The 19,754-nt window shown below is 50.7% G+C and overlaps 11 protein-coding genes across 11 annotated transcripts; 5 read left to right on the top strand and 6 right to left on the bottom strand.

The window, feature by feature from the left end:
* Positions 1–78: 78 nt before the first annotated feature.
* On the bottom strand, positions 79–1,018 carry LAESUDRAFT_641620 (uncharacterized protein; the record flags this gene model as incomplete). The annotated part of the gene is made up of 5 exons (XM_040903678.1): positions 79–210; positions 273–358; positions 388–540; positions 597–705; positions 872–1,018. Coding segments are annotated over 5 exons (627 nt in total), but the record flags the coding sequence as incomplete, so codon positions are not given.
* A 978-nt stretch (positions 1,019–1,996) lies between these two features.
* Positions 1,997–3,017, top strand: LAESUDRAFT_641260 (GroES-like protein; the record flags this gene model as incomplete). The annotated part of the gene is made up of 2 exons (XM_040903650.1): positions 1,997–2,502; positions 2,567–3,017. 2 exons carry the CDS (start codon positions 1,997–1,999, stop codon positions 3,015–3,017), a joined length of 957 nt encoding a protein of 318 aa, XP_040769908.1.
* Positions 3,018–3,055: 38 nt separating this feature from the next.
* LAESUDRAFT_172773 (uncharacterized protein) lies at positions 3,056–5,092 on the bottom strand. Its single transcript, XM_040901439.1, has 4 exons — positions 4,840–5,092; positions 4,476–4,781; positions 4,284–4,420; positions 3,056–4,222 (listed from the first exon to the last, which is right to left on the bottom strand). The coding sequence occupies exons 2-4, from the start codon at positions 4,765–4,767 to the stop codon at positions 3,290–3,292; spliced, it is 1,362 nt and encodes a 453-aa protein (XP_040769907.1). The 5' UTR covers positions 4,768–4,781; positions 4,840–5,092; the 3' UTR covers positions 3,056–3,289.
* Positions 5,093–5,753: 661 nt separating this feature from the next.
* Positions 5,754–6,327, bottom strand: LAESUDRAFT_754745 (uncharacterized protein; the record flags this gene model as incomplete). Its single annotated transcript, XM_040911932.1, has 2 exons — positions 5,754–5,854; positions 5,916–6,327. The coding sequence occupies 2 exons, from the start codon at positions 6,325–6,327 to the stop codon at positions 5,754–5,756; spliced, it is 513 nt and encodes a 170-aa protein (XP_040769906.1).
* Positions 6,328–7,481: 1,154 nt separating this feature from the next.
* On the top strand, positions 7,482–7,885 carry LAESUDRAFT_809070 (uncharacterized protein; the record flags this gene model as incomplete). Its single annotated transcript, XM_040914115.1, has 2 exons — positions 7,482–7,537; positions 7,573–7,885. The coding sequence occupies 2 exons, from the start codon at positions 7,482–7,484 to the stop codon at positions 7,883–7,885; spliced, it is 369 nt and encodes a 122-aa protein (XP_040769905.1).
* A 261-nt stretch (positions 7,886–8,146) lies between these two features.
* LAESUDRAFT_809069 (uncharacterized protein) lies at positions 8,147–9,342 on the bottom strand. The gene is made up of 3 exons (XM_040914114.1): positions 9,212–9,342; positions 8,843–9,151; positions 8,147–8,783 (listed from the first exon to the last, which is right to left on the bottom strand). Exons 1-3 carry the CDS (start codon positions 9,329–9,331, stop codon positions 8,469–8,471), a joined length of 744 nt encoding a protein of 247 aa, XP_040769904.1. The 5' UTR covers positions 9,332–9,342; the 3' UTR covers positions 8,147–8,468.
* A 952-nt stretch (positions 9,343–10,294) lies between these two features.
* LAESUDRAFT_641846 (uncharacterized protein) lies at positions 10,295–10,943 on the bottom strand (the record flags this gene model as incomplete). The annotated part of the gene is made up of 4 exons (XM_040903698.1): positions 10,295–10,468; positions 10,516–10,662; positions 10,720–10,852; positions 10,912–10,943. The coding sequence occupies 4 exons, from the start codon at positions 10,941–10,943 to the stop codon at positions 10,295–10,297; spliced, it is 486 nt and encodes a 161-aa protein (XP_040769903.1).
* A 1,169-nt stretch (positions 10,944–12,112) lies between these two features.
* Positions 12,113–12,922, top strand: LAESUDRAFT_754740 (uncharacterized protein; the record flags this gene model as incomplete). The annotated part of the gene is made up of 2 exons (XM_040911931.1): positions 12,113–12,525; positions 12,574–12,922. 2 exons carry the CDS (start codon positions 12,113–12,115, stop codon positions 12,920–12,922), a joined length of 762 nt encoding a protein of 253 aa, XP_040769902.1.
* A 1,007-nt stretch (positions 12,923–13,929) lies between these two features.
* LAESUDRAFT_603543 (uncharacterized protein) lies at positions 13,930–14,364 on the top strand (the record flags this gene model as incomplete). Its single annotated transcript, XM_040903095.1, has 1 exon — positions 13,930–14,364. A coding segment is annotated over one exon (435 nt), but the record flags the coding sequence as incomplete, so codon positions are not given.
* Positions 14,365–14,457: 93 nt separating this feature from the next.
* Positions 14,458–17,209, top strand: LAESUDRAFT_641648 (uncharacterized protein; the record flags this gene model as incomplete). The annotated part of the gene is made up of 9 exons (XM_040903680.1): positions 14,458–14,685; positions 14,762–14,970; positions 15,023–15,269; positions 15,321–15,487; positions 15,546–15,651; positions 15,706–16,155; positions 16,224–16,321; positions 16,399–16,546; positions 16,601–17,209. 9 exons carry the CDS (start codon positions 14,458–14,460, stop codon positions 17,207–17,209), a joined length of 2,262 nt encoding a protein of 753 aa, XP_040769900.1.
* Positions 17,210–18,410: 1,201 nt separating this feature from the next.
* On the bottom strand, positions 18,411–19,683 carry LAESUDRAFT_710669 (uncharacterized protein; the record flags this gene model as incomplete). Its single annotated transcript, XM_040906785.1, has 6 exons — positions 18,411–18,517; positions 18,582–18,809; positions 18,873–18,988; positions 19,020–19,218; positions 19,272–19,464; positions 19,534–19,683. 6 exons carry the CDS (start codon positions 19,681–19,683, stop codon positions 18,411–18,413), a joined length of 993 nt encoding a protein of 330 aa, XP_040769899.1.
* Between the last annotated feature and the right edge of the window lie 71 nt (positions 19,684–19,754).

The raw sequence follows: 19,754 nt of genomic DNA, 5'->3' as shown, positions 1-19,754 counted from the left end.
GGTAGTGTGATCAGTGCATAAGCTTACCGGAACATGCCTAGTGCAGTTGAGCCATGGTCAGAGCAGACATTATATATCCTAGTTGCGCCTTACCAAGAAATAGACAGCGCCGTCTCGAATAAGGCTTGATAGAATCTCGGCATCGTGATGACGGGGCGTTTGCAATGCGTTGAACAGCATCAGTGCAATCGTATACACGTCAAACAGCATCTGGAAGCAATGACAGCACGGCATGTTAGTTCGGGTAGAGACACCATTACTAGAGACCTGACCAATCCACCCCACATGCCGAGCGCGTAAGCAGGCTTCCCAGAAGAGAATAGGAAACATGAGTGAGAGGAGGTTCGAGCAAGTGCGTCTGCCCTTTGTAAGTCCGTCTTCTGTTACGAAGAGGCATTTGGACCATACCGAAAGATTGATGATCGCAGACTATGGCGAACGCGAAAGACAGTGCGAAACAGACGGAGAATCCTATCGTCAGTGCACGCTTGAGACTCGTTCGTTTGCTCCAAAGTTCACAGAGCGTCAGGAGGAGTGCAACTGTAAGATATGCAACTCAGTGAACCAAGACATTGGCTGACACGAAGACAACAGACATTGAGAGGACGCGCTGTTGATGATACAATATACGCTCGTGACGACTGTCAGAGCTTGACAGCTTGTATCTTGGTTAATCAGATCCATGGAGACTATGTTGAGGTTCGACTCACGTCTGCCAGATAGGATACAGTGTCAGCTGTTTGCAACATGCGCTGCTCAAATCGTGGACTCACTTCGTTCGTCATGTACAAAGTTCCCATCCGTGCGATGGCTTCCATGACCCGCGTCATTTTTGCAACTTATCACAATATGTGCCAAAGCTCTCACCGACTGCAATGAAAATCATACTCGCGTCTCCGCCATAGCGATTGAACAAAAGCAGTATCTGCGAAGGAGACCAAGGCCCACGCCATACCCAGCGGATCTCCCGATCGAGGCTCAGAATGTGATCCCACAGAGAGACAACAAGCACGCTTGCTGCAAAGGAACGTGTCAGCCACTCGAACAGCCCATAAGAAGATGCGAGCACGAACCTGAGAGGTATTTAGCTATCAGCAAAGCGTGCTGGTCAGATAGCGACAGTGGCATAATGCTCGGGGTGCTCCCGCGTGCAGAATGTGACGGGTGCCCTTATACTAAGCAGCGAGAAGCATCGGTGAGATGCGGTAGTTACCATCTGTGCCAGTCGACAGATGAGCATGATACAATCCCTACTCTGGAGAGGCTGAGCATGCTTCTGCTCCGGCTGTCATATAAGTTCAGGGCGCTGCTGAAGTGGAATGATATTAATATCCGAATTACCCGACAGATGATGATCGTCACTCACATCATCCTCCGTGCAGTCCGCATCAAAACACGGGGTTGTCAAATAACGTTTGTCCTTGACCCCGGACCAAGGCTTAGTGAGTTGTGGTCTATCCTTGCACTTGAGCTCAAAGAACATGGAGGGACGTCCTTGTCTGCGTACCATGATTTTTTCCCATCGGGAACCTGTCGATTGTGCACATTCATGCAGCACATAGTACAACGGATGATTGCAGGCTGACCGTGACGGAGCGACCATCAGGTCAGAGCATTCCCTTTTGAAAAGCCAGAGGCAAGACTGTCAGATGTGTACCACATATTGAGAGCTTCTTCAAACTACGTAGTACTGCGGTGTCCAGGGCAACAAGGCGTCACTATCATGAGTCGATTTAAGAACGAAATACTCTTAATCACCGCAATTTTCATGCCTATTAAATGTGTCTCTGAAGTTGGCGGCGAAGTCGAAATGGTCCTGAACGAGTTCAAAAATCGCATATCATGGTAATCAACAGCTTCACATGTACATCAGATGAATATCGTGGCAGAACAGAATTTGACATCGAGGTATATGAGCCCAAAAGCCGCACGGCAACGTAAGCAGGTCAATGTTGACAACCTTACGGACCAGTGACACGGCTCCTCATGATCTAACATGTCGACAATTCACAGCGCCCAAGTGACCTCCTGGGGAGCCCCTCCCACTTACACCACCATTCCTGCGCCTCCTACTCCGTCTGAGAATTCGGAAATCGTCCGCATTCGCGTTCTTGCAACAGGAGTACATCAGCTTGTACGCTCCCGCGCTGCCGGGAAGCACTACACTTCAGGCGCTCTCCCGCATACCGTCGGCGTAGATGGCGTCGGGACGATATTACCAGAAGGCAAGACGGTCTACTTCATCACCCTCAGAACGGGCGGGGGATCCTTCGCAGAGTTGGTCAATGTCCCAAAGCCCTGGGTTTTCGATCTCCCTATGGGTGTCAAGCCGGAGGCCATCGCCGCGATGGTCAATCCGGCCATGTCGAGCTGGATGGCTCTGAAAACGAGAGTAGACATGCAGCAGCTGCCAAAGGACGGTTGGACGGTGCTGATCGTGGGCGCGACGAGCACAAGCGGAACTATCGCTGCTGCGTTGGCGAGGAAGCTCGGTGCTAAGAGGTGCGTTCTAACTCTAATACAGATGGCGCGAGCATTCACTTACCAGCACCGCACTCCACTGCAGAATCATCGGAGTTGCTCGCAACGCCACCAAGCTCTCCGCTGTCCCCAACCTCGACTCAACGCTTGCCCTCTTAGAACCCATCATCTCCACCGACTTCTCACAGCTGGGCGAAGTCGACGTGATCCTCGACTACCTCTATGGCCCCATCGCCGCGCACCTCCTCTCGAGCCTCCCGCGTCAGCGGCGCCCCATGCAATACGTTCAAATTGGAACGGTCGCTGGTCCGGATATTGCGCTCCCAGGCGCCGCGCTTAGGAGCAAGAACCTAACGATCCGCGGGGCAGGTCCCGGAGCGTGGAGCTTCGAAGAGCTGAGCAGGGAACTCCCGGAAATGCTGACCATGCTGGGAGAGGTCGAGCCGCCGAAAATCCGGATTGAGAAGCTGAGCGAGATTGAGCGGGTTTGGGGCGAGAAGGACATGGACGGCGAGAGGTTGGTCTTCACACCATGAGCGTGTCGGAGATGGTTTTGTCGAACATGTATGTATCTCTAGCACATACCTTGATACCCGTTTTCCGTCTGTTCAACTCAATTATCCATTGGGTTGTGCACTATCGCCTCCTAATCTCATTCAATTTCCTCGTTTTCCCCGGCAGCACGACAACTTCAGGAGCCACAAAGAGTGAGAAGGAATCAGTGATCTTCGTATAAGCCTCCTCCGCTCGTATGACACAATACTACGCAGACAGCCAGGACACGGCCCAACAGGCAAGAGGATGGCAGTTAGAACTCCCGTCCTGTGACAACCTTGAACATGTGCCTGTCGTGCTCTTTCTCAATCAGGCCTCCTCGCTGCACCCCGTGGTGCCACCCGATAACGCCGGGGTTGAGGTTGACGTCGCTCGGGTACCGCGCCTCCCCAACACTCCCGCACCACCCAAAATCGATCAACTTGATCCCGTCCTCGGCGGGCAATACATTCGACAACCGCAGATCCCCATACACCCAGTCCCTCTCATGCAGCGCCCCAATCGCAGCCCGCAGCGTCCCGACGTACTCGTCGTCCTGGGTCCCTCGTGCCCGCCACTTGTCCGCGCAGTCGATAAAGTCCATCACGACGACGCACATCCCGACGTCCTCCGCGCGCGCGCAGTGCCACAGCCTCGGCGCGAGCGGCGGAGACAGGCCCGCGAGCAACGCGTGTGCGCTCCGGTGATACGAATGCGTGAACTTGACCGCGACGTCGACTTTTTCGCCCGCCTCTCCGACCGTCATGCGCGCCTTGAAGACCGCCCTGGAAGCGTCGAATTCCGCCAGACGTGCGGTGTACTGGAGGGCCAGTGTCCCGTGTTCAGCGGAGGTGAGCGTGGTGAGGTAGGGATGGCATCGGAGAGTGCCTGGGGGCGGGAGGGGAGCCGAAGCCGACGCAGAGTAATACCGCTCAAGTGCCTCAACGCCGTCCCGGAGAGCGCGGAGTACCCGAGCGGCATGAAGAGTCCCTTCGTCAATACGGGAACGTCCACATTCAATTCTATCGGGATTGCCGGTGAGAGGATGTGTGCGAATGTTCTCGGTTGCACCTAAAGTGACAAGGCTAGTTAGTCGTTGCACCACTGGTTTTCCATCTAGGAGGACGGCTCCATATATGACGACGTGTTCGCCGACGATTGCGAGGATAAGAGCAGGCAGGCACGACTTCTCTCTCGGCGCTTGAAGCTGGACGACACCGTCAGTATGGACGTCCATCCGCACAAGTGCTGTAGTACACGTTACTTACCTCGTCCGACACCGCAAGAGCGACATACTCATAAGCGGCGAGCATCACTGCGTCGCGATCACCTTCACCTATGCCGTTCTTCACTTCTGCCAGCAGCAGGAGGGCCTTGGGGCCCGGCGGTGAACACAGTTCCAAGCCTGTATATTCTTTCCGTAAGGACATCGCTGCGACGAACAGCAGACTCGAAGTAGCCTTTGATTGCCACAATCCGCTCGTCCTCGTCCCTGTAATATGGCGCCAAAGCGTTGATCAGAAAAGACGCGGTATCAAGTTCTTCGGATGAGAAACGGTGGTCCTCGAGAGGGGCGGCCATGCAGCTGAGGATGCGGGCAAAGGCAGGATGGTAGATGCGAATGGGTGCCTCCAGCAGACCCAAGGGGCGACCATTCCAGATAGCGCCACCATTATCTCGGACCTGCCTATCGAATAGCAGTGCATTTCGCGCCGCATAAGACGGTGCCTCCAAGTCGCGCAGGGCGTTCATACGGGAAACCCTCTCTGTGTCGTAACCGATATTCAGCAGGTGTGACGTGCGCGAGGGCAAGCAGAGACGTACTGCGTTCAGGTCCGTCAGGACCCGCAGGTGAGAGCGGCCGTTTTGCAGGCGGGAAGATCTCAGCCACGAGCGCTGTCCGCGTAGCGGTACGTGCGTCGGACACGCCCAGCGCCTCACCAACTGGTATCAAGACCCAGCGATCCTCATTAAGATCATCGCAGAATCCGTCCAAGTGGCCTCCGTGTGCTTGAAGACGACTGAGCAAATCCTCCCGTCCATTTGATGCCAGAAAGCTGCGAGGCTATCGGGTTTGCGTTTTAATGTAGCGACGCGATACGAGACAGGGCATACAAACCGTCCAGAGACCGACAGCATCAAGTGGCTGCCTCACCGTATCCGCAAACAACTCGCAGAGCCGGTATATTGTGTTGTCGGATAGATGGGAACGTGTATGGCGGAGCGGCCAATCTCACCGCGCCGATATGTTATGGCTGATACCAACACTTGGTCAGATGCGGCCATAATGGTGGGTGATGGTTTGCCATGCGTTAACGTAATCGTGAGGTGAGGAACCTACTTCATTGTTTTCCCACGCCACCTACGCGATTGTGGCGCATAGTTGAACTGAACGGGGTCTGTTCAGGAGGACATATGCAGAACGAGCCGTATATGAACTTTCGAATACGAGGCGTTGATCTCGAAAGTGACACATAGATGGAAAGTGAGGTGGACCTAGACCTCGTGCGAAGCTTTGCTTGTCATCTCGCGCACAATAACTAGTCGGTTGAAACAGATGTATTGCACTAAAGAGATAAAGAGCTCAATGATGTGGTGAAGATGCCTCCCAGGACCAGATGATGGGCTCACGGTGAGAAAACACAAGCCGTTGTGGTATACAACCTTCCTACAAAAGCAGATCATATGCGATACAAAGAGAAGGAAGAAAGACGAGATATCCACATCCGTGAAAAGAATCAAAGGACAAGGGCGCTAGTCGATGGGCCGTAAGGGTCGATTGGGGCGATATTCCGTGCATCTCGAAGTCTCTTGGCGAGACGTCTTGCCTTGACCTTCCCTGCGGTCGCGAAACTGGTCAGAAGGCCGCCTTTTCAGACTCAAACCATGCCACGACTCACGACGAGAAGCTTTGATCCGCGTTGGTGGGGTGATGACCTCTTCTTCCGTATCCTCGAACTCCTCCTTGCGGTACGCGACCGTATTCCCGCAGGTCGGGCATGTGCAGCGCGCCGCAGCGACGAAGCCCAACCTCTCCCTCCAGTATTCCTTCCGCAGCTGGGTGATCTCGGCAGTGTACATGCGCTGGCAGAGGACGGAGCACTTTGAGGCCTGGCGCCTGAGCGACAAGGCGGGCTCCTTGTCGAGCGCGTGTTCGAACGCGACGAGAGCCTCGTGCGGGACGGAGAGCTCCTTGTCGTCGGGGGCCATGTAGCCGAGGATTTTGAGGTATGCGACGAGGACGTTCGCTACGGCGAGGGGCTCGCCCTGCTGGAGGACGGTAGAGATGGCTTTTTCGATGCTGGTCGGCATAGTGTACGGCAGTCCTGATCAGAGATCGATACGCAGAGCTAGGAGATTGGTATCGCGGATGTTATGTACGCGCGTGTCAGAGGAGGACAAAAGAGTCGCTGGGGCCACACATACGGGTCACGCAGGTGGGTATAGGACAGGAGAAGGATCCAAGCGGTACTCTCTGGTGGGCTGATGGATGGACGATGGGGGAGTGACTGCAAGGGTACCGCGAGGAACGCGCGAGTCGCGATCGTGACAATGCCAGTCACATGCTAACATTCCTACGGAGAGGAAATAGCTGGAATTGGTGCTGTGGTTTGCTGGCGGGAAAAGTCACGGTGCATTCCATGACAAGTCGATCACAAGCTGCGATCGCTCGACGTGCAGAGTTGTCTGCGGACAATGCGCGGACGGCGGTTGCTGTGACAAACAAGGTTGCAGCGACTACTGCTCTCCGTGCGTGTCTCTGTCAGCTAACCCCCGTGGCGAGTCTAATTCGCTACGCCGCACAGCTGTTCACGACCGGTAAAAGAGCAGCCTTGAGGTGCGCAAAGAGAAATTAGCGGTGAGAACGCGGAGCGAGGAGGAGGCGGCGGTCACGGGTGATATCAACGCTGCATGCAATGCAGAGAACGCTGAGGCCAAGAGAGAGGATGTAGATGTTCCGCAAGAGGAGAAGAAATATGATTTGGAAAAGGCTGATTACTTCGCGTGCTCCGAGCCGGCTGTTGCTGACCAGGAGCTCAGAAAGGTCTGAAATCCCGCATCATTAATATGGATACTCAGCACGGCTATGGAGCACGACTCTTTACAGGAAGAGATGGATGAAGGCAACCAAGAAGTCGACTTCGGGATCAAGAAGGCTGTCGAACCTCGCCAGCCCTAAATGTCAAGAATCTGGACGGTCCCATCGCGCCAACGAAAGAGAAGTGACACGAGAAAGAGAGCGCGAGTGTGGTCGCGTCTCTCACGTCAAGTACGTTGTTCATTATATTGAAGGAGCATGAAAGCGATGCTACCTCGTTTGCGCTTCTAGGTGGAACCCACGTCCCCGCGAAGGGAAGCGCCACGGGTGTCGACGAGTGGCTCTAGCTTGGCTACTAAATAGGAGAGCCGCAGGTGCTTCAACGTCCCCCCCGGCCACACAGAATCGACGCCAAGCCTCCGCAGGCATGACGCGCAAGATACCTCCGCTCGAGTCGAGCGTCCCACCGAGCGCTGCCAAGCGGTTCGTGTCCGCATCGCGGACGATGTCGCGATCAGGAGACGACGCATCGAGGAAATCGAGTGGCGCATGAAGGAGCGCGAGATCGAGCGCGCTCGACTGCTCCAAGCTCGCAGCCCGGATAGCGGCTACGGCAGCGATGCTTCGCGGGGCGGTATGCTCGACAGACTGACCAAGCATCCCCAGCTGGACTCGTCTCCTTCCAAAGCACTCTCACGGCCGCGGTATACTGTCAGCACGACGAATTCCAGCCGCTGCCGATCTCGCGCCCACGTCGAGTTCACAGTCATCCAGCCAGCCTTCGTCCCCGCTATTCTGCTTGACGGACCATGCGCCCTACTGCGGCTGTGAGGCTTGCTCCGCGTCGAAGTACAAATCTCAGTAGTGCGCTCTCAGCGTGGCCGACGCACGGCCACTTCAACCGCCCATCAATCTGCGAGCGGAGAAGCTGAAAAGATGGGTCCGGCGGCTAAGTATGCCTGTGGGCAATGTGTTCTCTTTGGACTCGAAGACGAACACGAGCGGTACTGGGATTCTGGGTGGGTCAGGCTCCAGAACTAGCCTTGTTTTTCCTGCAGAAGATGGTATGATCCTGCAGAAGATCATAACGGGCGACATCATAAATCGGAGCACGACAAACCTACTGTGCCGGTAGTAGTATGCATTCATAACTATGTCAGTGATATGATCGGCTTTTCGATTACGATATCCTTCTGCTATGGAGACTACATATATACATTCCAATTCATTAGCTCAGCACGAAACCCATTTCAATGGTGCTAGTGGACATCAGGTGCAAACGGATGAGGGATGAGATTTCGTAGGCTATGAGGCTGCCATGCCTTCAACAACCGAGCCTGCAATGCGAAAACGGTGATCAATTCAGAAACGTAGCAGGCGGCAGATGGAAAGTAGAACGAGATTCCTTTGTAGCTCATTTCAAGCGCAACCTCTTCCGTCCAGACGAAGAAGCTTCTGGCGTCGGCTGGCGTTTCACCGGCCGTTTCTCCTGACCTCGCACCGCAAGTTGCATCTCCAGGCGATCCAACTTGCTTTGAGAAATCTCATCCTGGAGCTGTAGACGTTCCTCCAGGTGTTCGAGCTTGGCTTTCGCGATATGCTCTTCAACCTTGAGCCGCTCCTCTAGCTGCTCGAGCTTCGCTTTCGCAATGTCGTCCTTGAACTTGAGCCTGTCTTCCAGACGCTTAACCATGGCATCGGCGATCTCCATCTTGAGCTCCAGCTGCCCCTTTTAAATGTGACTCTGTGAGAATCAATGATTGTAGTATTAAGAACAGGAAAACCTACCTCCTGGTCCGTCACACCGAGGATCTGGATGTCATCATTGTCGTACTCACTCTTGACATCCGGCTGGGCCGCAGGAGAATCCAGGAGGTCAACGTCGATGTAAGACGCTGCTTCGGCGCTGCCTGAGCCTCTAGTGGATGCGTGAGAGCTTGCGTCGCCGGCTTGGACGTCGCTGCCATGCGATGAATGTCGCTCTTCCGGTCCCTCGGGAGCCTCAGCTGTGCCAGACTCGGAATTCATTTGCTGCCCGTCACTAGCCAGTGAGCCTTCTGTGGCATTGGCAATCTCCATCTTGAGCTTCAATTGCTCCTTTGAAATGAACACTGCGTGAGATGCAATGATCATAATATTAGGAGCAGTAAAAGCTACCTCCTGGTCCACCAGACCAAGGATCTGGATGTCGTCATCCTTGAAGTCACATTTGATGTCTGGAGGAGAGCTTAGGAGATTGACGTCGATGTAAGATGCTGCTTCAGCACTGCCTGACATCGGCAAAAGCTGCAGATGAATACATAAACATATATATGTATATAAACCTCCCAAGACTTGCTTACTTCGCAAGTCTTGCGACCGTATATCTATGTATATAATGGATCCATAAGAGATTGCGAATCCTCAAAAGACCACCCAAGTCCTTTGAGAGATTGTAAAACACTCGCAAGTCTTATGTGTGATTCTAAACCCGTAACACGACTTGTGTGATATTGTAAATCAGTCGACGGTGTTATGAACACTTGTAAACAGGTCAAAGATTTTGCGTCCGATTGTAAACTAGTCTCAGCATCTAGGTAGTCTTTGCAATTTGTCCCAAGGCCGGTGAGCCCTTCTCAATACATCCCCGGCCTTATGAGCCATTATTCAATCTTAGGTCGCATTCTGAGTCATTTAAAACCACTTCAATCCATTTGAAACCGCAACAACATATTGTGAATACAGCCGATAAGGATACCCATTTCTATACAGTACCGTAAACTGCGAATGCGAGACGAAGAGCAGCCGATCACGCGGGTACAAAGTCTAAGATCACGAGTCACAGCAGCGAGCGACAAGAGCAAGAAACGCGAGCGACGAGGATGAGCACAATAACAGTGAGCTGTACGAGCGAGAATATCAAAAATCCGGATGAGGCTAGCACTTTTGGCGAAGGCGACAAGACCGAGCGAATGAAGCGAGATGCATAAAAAGCAGCGGTTGCAAGAACGAGACCGAGACATGTAGGCGAGAGTCGAAAAGAGCAGGCGAGACCGAGGACTCAGAGCAGACGTAGAGAGCAAGTGCGATGACGAGACGGTGTAGCATTCGCAGGTAAGATTAGGAGCAACCGCTTTCTGCCGCAGCATTCTTCTGCCTGATGATGTCCATTTGAGATGGGCCCGAGCGGTGTCTTACGCGTTTACCGTTACTCGCGAATTCTCGGACTGGTTTCCCAAACAATTCCCTGTGAACAACCAATTAATATGTGTGCCCGCTAGTCCGAATCACGTACCGGTTCCAAATTTCCAGTATCGGACCTCCGATCTTCGGGTTGTTGAGCAACTCGAGGCAATTGTTGTAAAAAGCCGGTCCGAAGAATGCATTGTCGGTGCCTTCATCCCACGTTGAGCACGCACAGAACGCGAAGCGCACCTGCGCATTTCATCAATATGATATACATTCGACCAATGTGCACTTACCAAGAGGCAGAGGTATGCCAACATCTGAGGCGTGCAATGATCGAGCTTGTACTGTTTATTGAGAGGAGGACGGCCACCTCTCGGCTTAGCATTGCTGGGTGTGGCGCTCTCGGCTGAAGCAGGGCCAAAATAGAGTACTTTGGCAAGCTATTGAGGTAGAAATGCAAGAATGAGCGATCATAACAAGGATTGAAGGACACCCACCGTAAAAAGGATAGGAGCGCACATCAGATTTTTGACGGGATCGAGCTCATCATAGTCCTGCTCGGGATACATAAACGATGGAAAGTCCTCCTCGTCAATAGCGATTTCTCCCGCTCGCACAGCACGACAAAATCTAAGACATTAGATTTATATTGACGACATAGTGAGGAGATGATATCCTGCAGTGCTTACTCTTCAGGGTCGCGATCAAATTCATCTCGCATGACGCGAGGAACAAGAAGGCGGCCTGTTGCTAGGTGCTCAAACCCTCTAAGCCCCTTCTGCGTCTTCGGAGGTATCGCTGGTATCTTGAGATCTTCGCGCTCAATAGCATGGACGAAGTTGAGACATAGAGACTTGAGCTTCTGTATATCATCACTTCGAGCGTGTCGCATATGTCTGTCAATCTGATTTCATGGATAGATTTTTCAAATAATATACAATGAAAAAACTTACAAAACTGGCCAACGTAATGATACCTTCGGGCTTCGACTTAAAACGTGTAAGCTGCGTCTTCAGGCATGGGACCGCTTTGATCGTTGCACGATAGAGCTGAAGTTGTTGACGGATGTCGTCAATGTTCCTATGTCGTGCAAACCAGTAGAACATTCAGTACGCGCATATATGCGCGAAAAGCAAAATAAAACTCACAGGTTTTCGAACTCGCTGAGATTCCATTCACTTTCGGGTGACCCTTCGAATGATATCCCAATCTCGAATACTTGCTCGATGTTGATGAAGGGCGACACTCCTCGAGACAGCCAACGAGCGCCATCTTTGATGATGTCCAGAATGTGACTTTTGCGTGAGCGATATCAGTGAAAATTATATCCCCGAGTGTGATTAACAACTCGCCTTGATACATCGCAAGTTTTGTGATATTGCATCTGCTGAATGAGAGTGTCATTTTGAGTCTCGTCAGCTTCAAAGTCAGCCAAAGCTTGTGCCGCCTCTACAAAATTTCCATTGCCGGTGTCAATGGAATCTGTAAAACAAACAGGCCTTATGGGTGATGCGGGGACTGGTGATGGTGATGGTGATGCCAATGGTGGTGATGGCGATGGCAGAGGTGCTTGCTGAGGTGGTGGTAGAGGAGGAGGCAGCACAGGTTCCACCTGTGACGAACTCAAAATACGCAGACGCTTTGGAGGTCGAGTCCCAGCCATTGAAGCATCTTTCTTGCGAGTGTTGGTCTTTCCCATCGGAGAGCCTATGTGAGTGTAGGAGGAAGCAAAGACAGACGGCGGTGAGTGATGATGACGAGGAATGAAGATTGCGTCGGCGCCAACGCTGAAAATCACCAAATGAGGCAGGTGTACGGTCACATGACTGGCGCGTCAATGCGCACGAAGTCTGTCGCTGACTTTGTCTTGCACTTATTGCTCCTCCCATCATGCCATCTGGACATGGATGGCACCTTTCTGGACTTGATCATGAGACCGGACGCTACATAAGCACTGTTCCGGATGTCTTAGATCACCTTCAACAGCTCTCTTCTAATATCTCTGCACTTCTCAATGTTCTCAGCCGCAAGCGAACAACCACGGACCCAAACACCCGGCTTGCACACACGCGGATTATCTCTGTCTCTCGAACTCTTCTTCGTGTATCTGGAGTCTCGACTGCATTGCTACAAACCCTCTTATTGCATGCAAAAGACGATGTCGATGACAACAAGCTGTGTCACAACTTAGATGCCATTGCGCATGAGCTGCTCGACGCTGTTGCAGCAGTAGATGAAATGGAGAAAGATGCTGTGAATGTAGGATACAAATTCATCCCAGAGAACTTTTTGACCGGCCCCCAGTACATCTTTTTTTGCTTTCAACTCTCGAACAATGCTGATTATCTTAGGGCATTCTACATACCTCTCGAGGACACGTGTGGCATCAATGCTGCACTGTTTTGCAAACGCACACGAGACGCACTCATGAATCCATCATTCTTCGCCAGTATACATACCTACGACAATCCTGAGCCACGCCGTATGATGACTGCCACCATAAGTCCGTCACCGGCATTTTCTCCTGGCAACCAGCAGAAACGTCGGCATCAATACTCTGTAGCGACAGTGAAAATGGACTCTGGCATCATGGAGTTGTTGGATAGAAAGACGTGGGAGCAGAGCGTACGTGATAGAGTGGCGAGGTTGCAAGAAGTGTATGGCCTCCTGGATTATGTCTCAGACTTAGACGAAGTCTGAATTGTGAGTTTCAGTTCCATTGTATCTGTCCAGTAATGTTGCTACACTACTGTTTTATGCGAAAAGTATGCCTGATAATACCTACGTGAACAATGTTTTCGCATAAGCCTCTAATTTTGCAGAGTATATGCGGTCACATGACACAACGTCTCTGGCCACGTCGCGTCTGCATTTATGAGTATCATCTCTCGACCCTCACTAGACTCATATATTCTTTATGCGTCTGATTCTCTGGATTACATTTCATCTTCTTGCTTCAATGGCTACTCTGTACTGTCGAAATTGCAATCGCGCCAACTTCTCTACAGACCGTGCACTGAAGATACATGCCACATACTGCAAGCGGCGATACTCTGGGTTGGAGGCGGCTCTTGCTAAACAACAGCAGATAGACCAGAAGGGAATATCTGCGAAGCTATCACGAAGGGAGGGACAGGTACTCGAAGATGAGAGAGGAGAATTGCGAGAGAGTTTGCATGAGGTACAAGGAGAATTGCGGCAGAGTCTGCATGAGGTACGCCGCATGAATTCTCTCATCATTTAACCAGCTAATAGCAACCTAGGACAAACCCCCTGAAGATATGCCAGAATTTACTCAGGGATCATCTGTAACCTATTCCGTCAGTCGTAGTGGCCGAAGAAGACACCTGCCCCGTTCTCTACGTGACTTTGTTCCTACTACAGCTGAAGGCCTCTCGCTACATATTCCACAAGCTATTCCTCCTGCCCTACAAGCTGTTAATTCTATGCCTGCGGAGCCCTTGTCAGATCCTCTACATTTTGACACTCAGCCTGACCGCTTTGGTATCTTTCGACGTTATCTATACAAGCCAACGTTCATCCCACCAAATGTCCCTAATGTCGACAATCTCACTGACTCCCCTGTGCTGTCTGCTGAGCAATTTGTGCATGAGCAGGCATCTGTGCCATCGCTACAGAAATTTGGACGTGCAGCTCTGCAACGTGCATGCACTGCGGTTCAGCAGACCATCGATAGCATCCATCATCCATTCAAGAATGGCTCCATATTCCACCTCTTACATTGGCAATACACCGGCTCGAATCAGAAATCAGAGGCGGAGATGCAACGCCTTATCGACATCATTACCGAGCCAGATTTTGACGCAAACGAGCTGAAGGGAGTGCGCATCGCAAGCGAGTGGAAGCATGTTGAAGCTGTGACTACTGCTGACGCCAACGGCATATTCAAACCAGCGGACGGTTGGAAGAAGGCATCAGTCAAGATACCTCTTCCGAAAGAGAGAGAGGAATTTCCATCCGAGGCTGACGCTCCAATGCTCAATGTTCCAGACGTGTACCATAGAAGTCTTCTGGAGATCATCAAGTCCGTATGCATGGATGATGATGCTAGCTTTTATCACTGGCATCCCTTCATGCTTTACTGGCGGCGCCCACGACCGGATTCCTCAGACGATGGCAGCAGTAACACTCCAATGCTAGAAGATTCCTTTCTTGCACCTGAATCCGAATATGAGGATGTGCGCGTCTTCACAGAGCTGTACAATTCCGATGCCATGCTTGACGAATACAAAACAATCTGTGCTCAGCCACGCAATCCTGACGATCCTCCGGAAACTGAGGTCTCAATTGTACCTCTTATGCTGTGGTCTGATTCGACTCACCTTGCTGACTTCGGAAATGCGTCACTCTGGCCTGTCTACCTGTTCTTCGGCTTTATCTCGAAGTACGTCCGCTGTAAGCCATCGTCGTTCTGTGCACATCACCTGGCATATCTGCCATCGGTACGTGGTTACAATTATATGTGTTTCGCATTTTTAAAATTGAAATATGCTTGCATAGCTGCCTGATTTCATTCAGGACGTCTATGAGAAGTTGTACGGCACATCAGCGACTGCCGATGTCCTTCGTTTCTGCAAACGTGAACTCATGCAAGCCATCTGGGTCCTGGTTCTCGACCCAGAGTTCATGCATGCATATGAGCATGGCTTGCTACTCAAATGCAGAGATGGCATTCTTCGTAGATTATTTCCCCGGTTCTTTACATACTCGGCAGATTATCCTGAAAAGTAAGCGCTGCAATCATTCTGAGAATATTATGCTAATTAGCTCCAATAATAGGATTTTACTCGCATGCATCCGTTATCTCGCACGATGTCCATGCCCACGCTGTCTGATTGAGAAGTCTGACATCCCGAAGATGGGCACACCCGCAGATTCTGCACGTCGCAGCAAGAGTCGCACGGACACTTCTGCTATCCAGAACGCAATCAAGCGCACAAGGGCATGGGTATTCGAGAAAGGAATCAGCCTAGGCAGCAAGAAGATCGCGAAGATACTAGATGTACAATCCCTTGTTCCTACAAGGGTATGTCTTATTAACCTACTCATCCTATTGCATGCCAACCTTGATCATCAGAGTGCATTCTCGATGCGTCTCGCCAAGTTCAGCTTCAACGTATACTCACTGTTCGTTCCGGACCTCCTGCACGAGTTTGAATTAGGTGTGTGGAAGGCTGTCTTCGTACACCTTCTTCGAGTATTGCATGCAGAAGGCCAGGATCGCATTCAGAAGTTGAATAGCAGGTACGATGCACTCTATGTACATTTCCTTTAGTGGGTCTGATTGACCGACCACAACCAGATTTCGCAAAGTGCCTACTTTTGGCCGCGATACAATACGCCGATTTGACACCAATGTCTCAGCACTCAAAAAGCTCGCAGCACGAGATTACGAAGACATTCTTCAGGTATTTCTGAATTTTTGATTGCTCATTAATATCATTCTGCAACTACTGCGATAGTGTGTGATCCCGGTCTTTGATCACCTGCTGCCTGACGAACATAACGAACTTGTCCTCGACATGCTATTTATTCTGGCAACCTGGCAGGCCCTCGCCAAGCTTCGTCTACATACAACAGACACCATCGTCGCATTGCGAAAAACAACGAAGGTTCTCGGCGCAGTTGTGCGCCATTTCAAGACTACGACGTGCGAAGATTATGAAACGTATGAGCTTCCCAAGGAAGAAGCTGCACGAGGTCGACGGACGGCTGCACGAAAATTCAAGCAAGGCGAGAACATGACGAATAAACACAGTAGTAAAGGTAAGAAGAAGGATACAGGTCCAGCGTCTGGCAGTACAAGAAAGAAAAAAGAATTCAATCTTGTGACGTACAAGTGGCATTCTTTGGGTGACTATGCTGCCGCGATTGAAACCTATGGTCCTACTGACAATTACACGATGCAAACGGTAAGATTGGCACTGTATTGGTTTGTCATAGGCTAATATAAGCTAGGGCGAACTCGAACATCGTGTAGTCAAAGCATTCTGGCCAAGAACGAACAAATTCCACTATACCGGGCAAATCGCGAAGCATGAACGACGTGCTGCCATCATACGTGATATTCATCGATGTGTTCAAAACCATCGAGACAAGCGGGCTGCTACAGACTCTGACTCAAATCTGCGACCTCAGGACGTTAGTGAATGAAGCGGAGCGGCTGCTCTGACGTTCACTACATTGGACCCACTTCCTGCATCTACACATATGGAGGACCATTATCATATCTCTGAAAGGGCACCACATTCTGAAAACATCCATTGCTGGCTGAGAGAGCAGCAAAGTGATCCTGCTGTTAAGGTACGCCGCAGCGCCGCCCTTGCACTAGCTGAATTTAACCTGATCTTGTTTCAGAACTTCTTGCTGAACCTCAAGACCCACTTGCTTGCACGGCTTAGGATGATGGCGTATGACGGTGATGAGACCGAGTTTTCCCCAGAGGACCTTGACACAATGCGCATTGTCGACAATCGGATTTATTTCCACAAAGTCGTACGCATTAACTATACGACCTACGACATGCGACGGGCTCAAGATTCAATCAATCCACGCTCTCATGCTGATATCATGCTACTTTCTCATGAAGATGGTATTGAAGCTGAGTCGCATCCATACTGGTATGGCCGAGTGGTTGGGATCTTCCATGTCATGGTGAAGCACTCTGGCATCTGGTCGAAGTCGTCTGAGCCTCAGCGCATCGATGTCTTGTGGGTTCGCTGGTTTGGACGAGAAGAAGGCGTGTCAACGGCGAGTTTCGATACACTACGGCTACCCCGCATTGGATTTGTTCCTGACAAAGATTCGCATGCTTTCGCATTTGTGAACCCGGATGAGGTGTTGCGTGCTGCACATCTAATCCCCGCATTTGCTCATGGCCGTACCATGGACCTCCTGCCACGTTCAGCCGTGCGACAGCCCAGGGAAGAGGACAGTGACTATGTTTATTACTACGTGAATATGTGAGTATTTAGCGGGATCGTCATCTGACAAACTGACTTAGCCATGCTGCAGTTTTGTCGATCGGGACATGTTCATGCGCTACTTCGGTGGCGGCATCGGACACCGTGGTGCTGACACAGGTATTCACGATGAGGATGCTGCTGACCTGTTCGAACGCCTCATGCAAGAACACATGGCGGAGAAGACGGTTGATGACCCTACACAGGAGCCAACGGTGGCGAACCGTGAGGACATGCCAGAAAGCGATGGCAGAGATGAAGAGAAAAGCGCAGCTGACAGTGAAGACGAAGAAAATATGGCCAATGAAGAGCAAGATGTCGATTATGCCTCGGACGGCACATCAGAGGATGATGACGGCGAAGAGCAGTGCGAGCCGAATGCAGGTGACAATATTCGGGCCGGTGAGGAGGGGGACTTGGGTCCTGAAGACGGAGAAGATGTCGACGATGAGTACAGTTTATGGGGCTATGCTGCGCTCTAATGCTTTGAAGTATATATGTTCGTCTCGGTCTCCATTTTGCGGACCTGATGTCGAGCCGTTTTTTCGCAGCCTGCTTGAATTGGGTGCCCATAGTGCAGTAATAATCAATGTCTTCATCTCGTGCAGTGTACAGAAAAATATGTCGTTCCCCTCGCAAGCTTCTCAATGACTGTAAGCAGTTGCGAACGACTCTCCAGACCGGGGTGGGATTTATCTATGAATATATATATATTTAATTGCTCGCAGGATCTGTGTGAGCTTTAAAAGAGCACAAAAGACCGCCGGTCGTTTGAAATCTCTCATAGGACCTACGAGAGTATAGAAGCACATATATTCATATTTCTACGTTTATCTACAATCCCAAGTCCTGTGTGGTATATATAGTCTCACCGGCATTTATATACTAATGCACCTTTTGCCGATGGAGCCTCTAATGGGCACAGGAGAGCTTGTGGCGCTGGCTTGGACGTCACTGTCACGCGATGAATGTCGCTCTTCCGATCCCTCAGGAGCAGCTGTGCCAGGCTCGGAATCCATTTGCTGCATGTCACTAGCTGGTGAACCTTCCTCTGGCACCACATCCTGCCTTTCGGATGGCAGGTCAGAAAGTATTGAAGATGTGTCTTCTGGTAAGTCATTATCGGAGGGTGCTGGGGACGAAGGCTCAGATACTACAAGCGGCATCCGAAGTGAAGAAAAAAATTAGCCATACAGCAATGAAAATTATAAAGCAACCAGGGACATACATTCATTATCTGTCAATGGAGGTTCCGAGGCTCGGATCTCAGTTGAGCCTTCACCGAGCATGTCATCGTCATCGTTCTCAGCCTCTATAAAATAATACAATGTCTACGTAAGCCAATGGACAGTCCTGACTTGAACAATGGAACGAACCACCAGGAAGCATATCTTCCATATCTGATTCACCATCCCATTCCTTTGTTGAGTTGAGAATGGCTACTTTAGGCACGTCTGCATCTGTGCCACCTATTACCGGATGAGCACCATCATTCGGCTGCTCATCTTGCTCGGAAACCAGGTTGGTTTGTACAATGGCCTGTGTGTTTGTTCTGTTGTCCTGATCCTCTTGCTGTTGTGTCGTCTTGTCCACTGGCAGGTTGCCTATAACAGCACAGCAAAAAATTCATGTAAGGGCAGATAAATTCAAAAGTTCAGAAGCTCTACCTTTGTGACAAAATTTGAAGCAAAATATCAGTGGATCTTCATCTCGCATCTTCTTATATGTCAACACTCGTTTGTGGGATGGAATTGATGCTACAGTTATTGGTGTGGGCTTGAGACTTGATTGTATGATTGCAAGTTAGTCAATACTTGGAGAGAACAACTGCCATGGTGCCATACATGACCTGAAATCCATTATTAAGATCATCTTCATGTACTGATCTTGCCTTCAATGACAACTTCTTGTAGCCATTATGGATGTCTTGGGCTGCATCCTCGAAATCTTCCACAAAGAAGACAGTGAAGATCAATTTGCCCATAAAGTGATCTTCAGTTTTGGACATGGTTCCTATGCAGAAATATGAGATCAATTCATGATTCAAGTTACGGTATATAACTTACGCCATTTTTGTATGCTTGCAAACTGGTATGGACGCACAGCATCGTTGAGTATGGAGCCCAGAGATTCCACATAACCAATATCGAGACAGGATTGACCCTGTGAAACTGCAAACTCGGATAGAAGTATTCCATCAATACGTGGTTGCACAACAATAGCTTTGACACTGTGATTCAAGACTTTAAAACTGAACTTCTGCAAGTTCAATTACAGCAATAATGAGCATCATGTTCAATTCAGACACAGTCAGTACTAGTTACTTACTTGGCCAGGGAAACATCCAATCATGCATGTCACAGATGGAGAAGGGCCCTTTGATGAATTGGAACAGCCTGTGTCCTGAGCCGGAAATTCACAGAAAGGCTCGCCAAATTCGCCGTTGATCATGATCTCAATTTCCTTATGGATCGGCATGATGAATAGTCCACGACTATGTTGTGTATAGCGAAGACGGATATGTTGGCTAGACAGTGTTCTCGTGCAAA

Source organism: Laetiporus sulphureus, assembly GCF_001632365.1.
Source record: "Laetiporus sulphureus 93-53 unplaced genomic scaffold LAESUscaffold_2, whole genome shotgun sequence".
Classification (NCBI taxonomy): Eukaryota; Fungi; Basidiomycota; class Agaricomycetes; order Polyporales; family Laetiporaceae; genus Laetiporus; species Laetiporus sulphureus.
The sequence above is the reverse complement of the archived record's forward strand: the minus strand, read 5'-3'. Positions and strand labels throughout refer to the sequence as shown.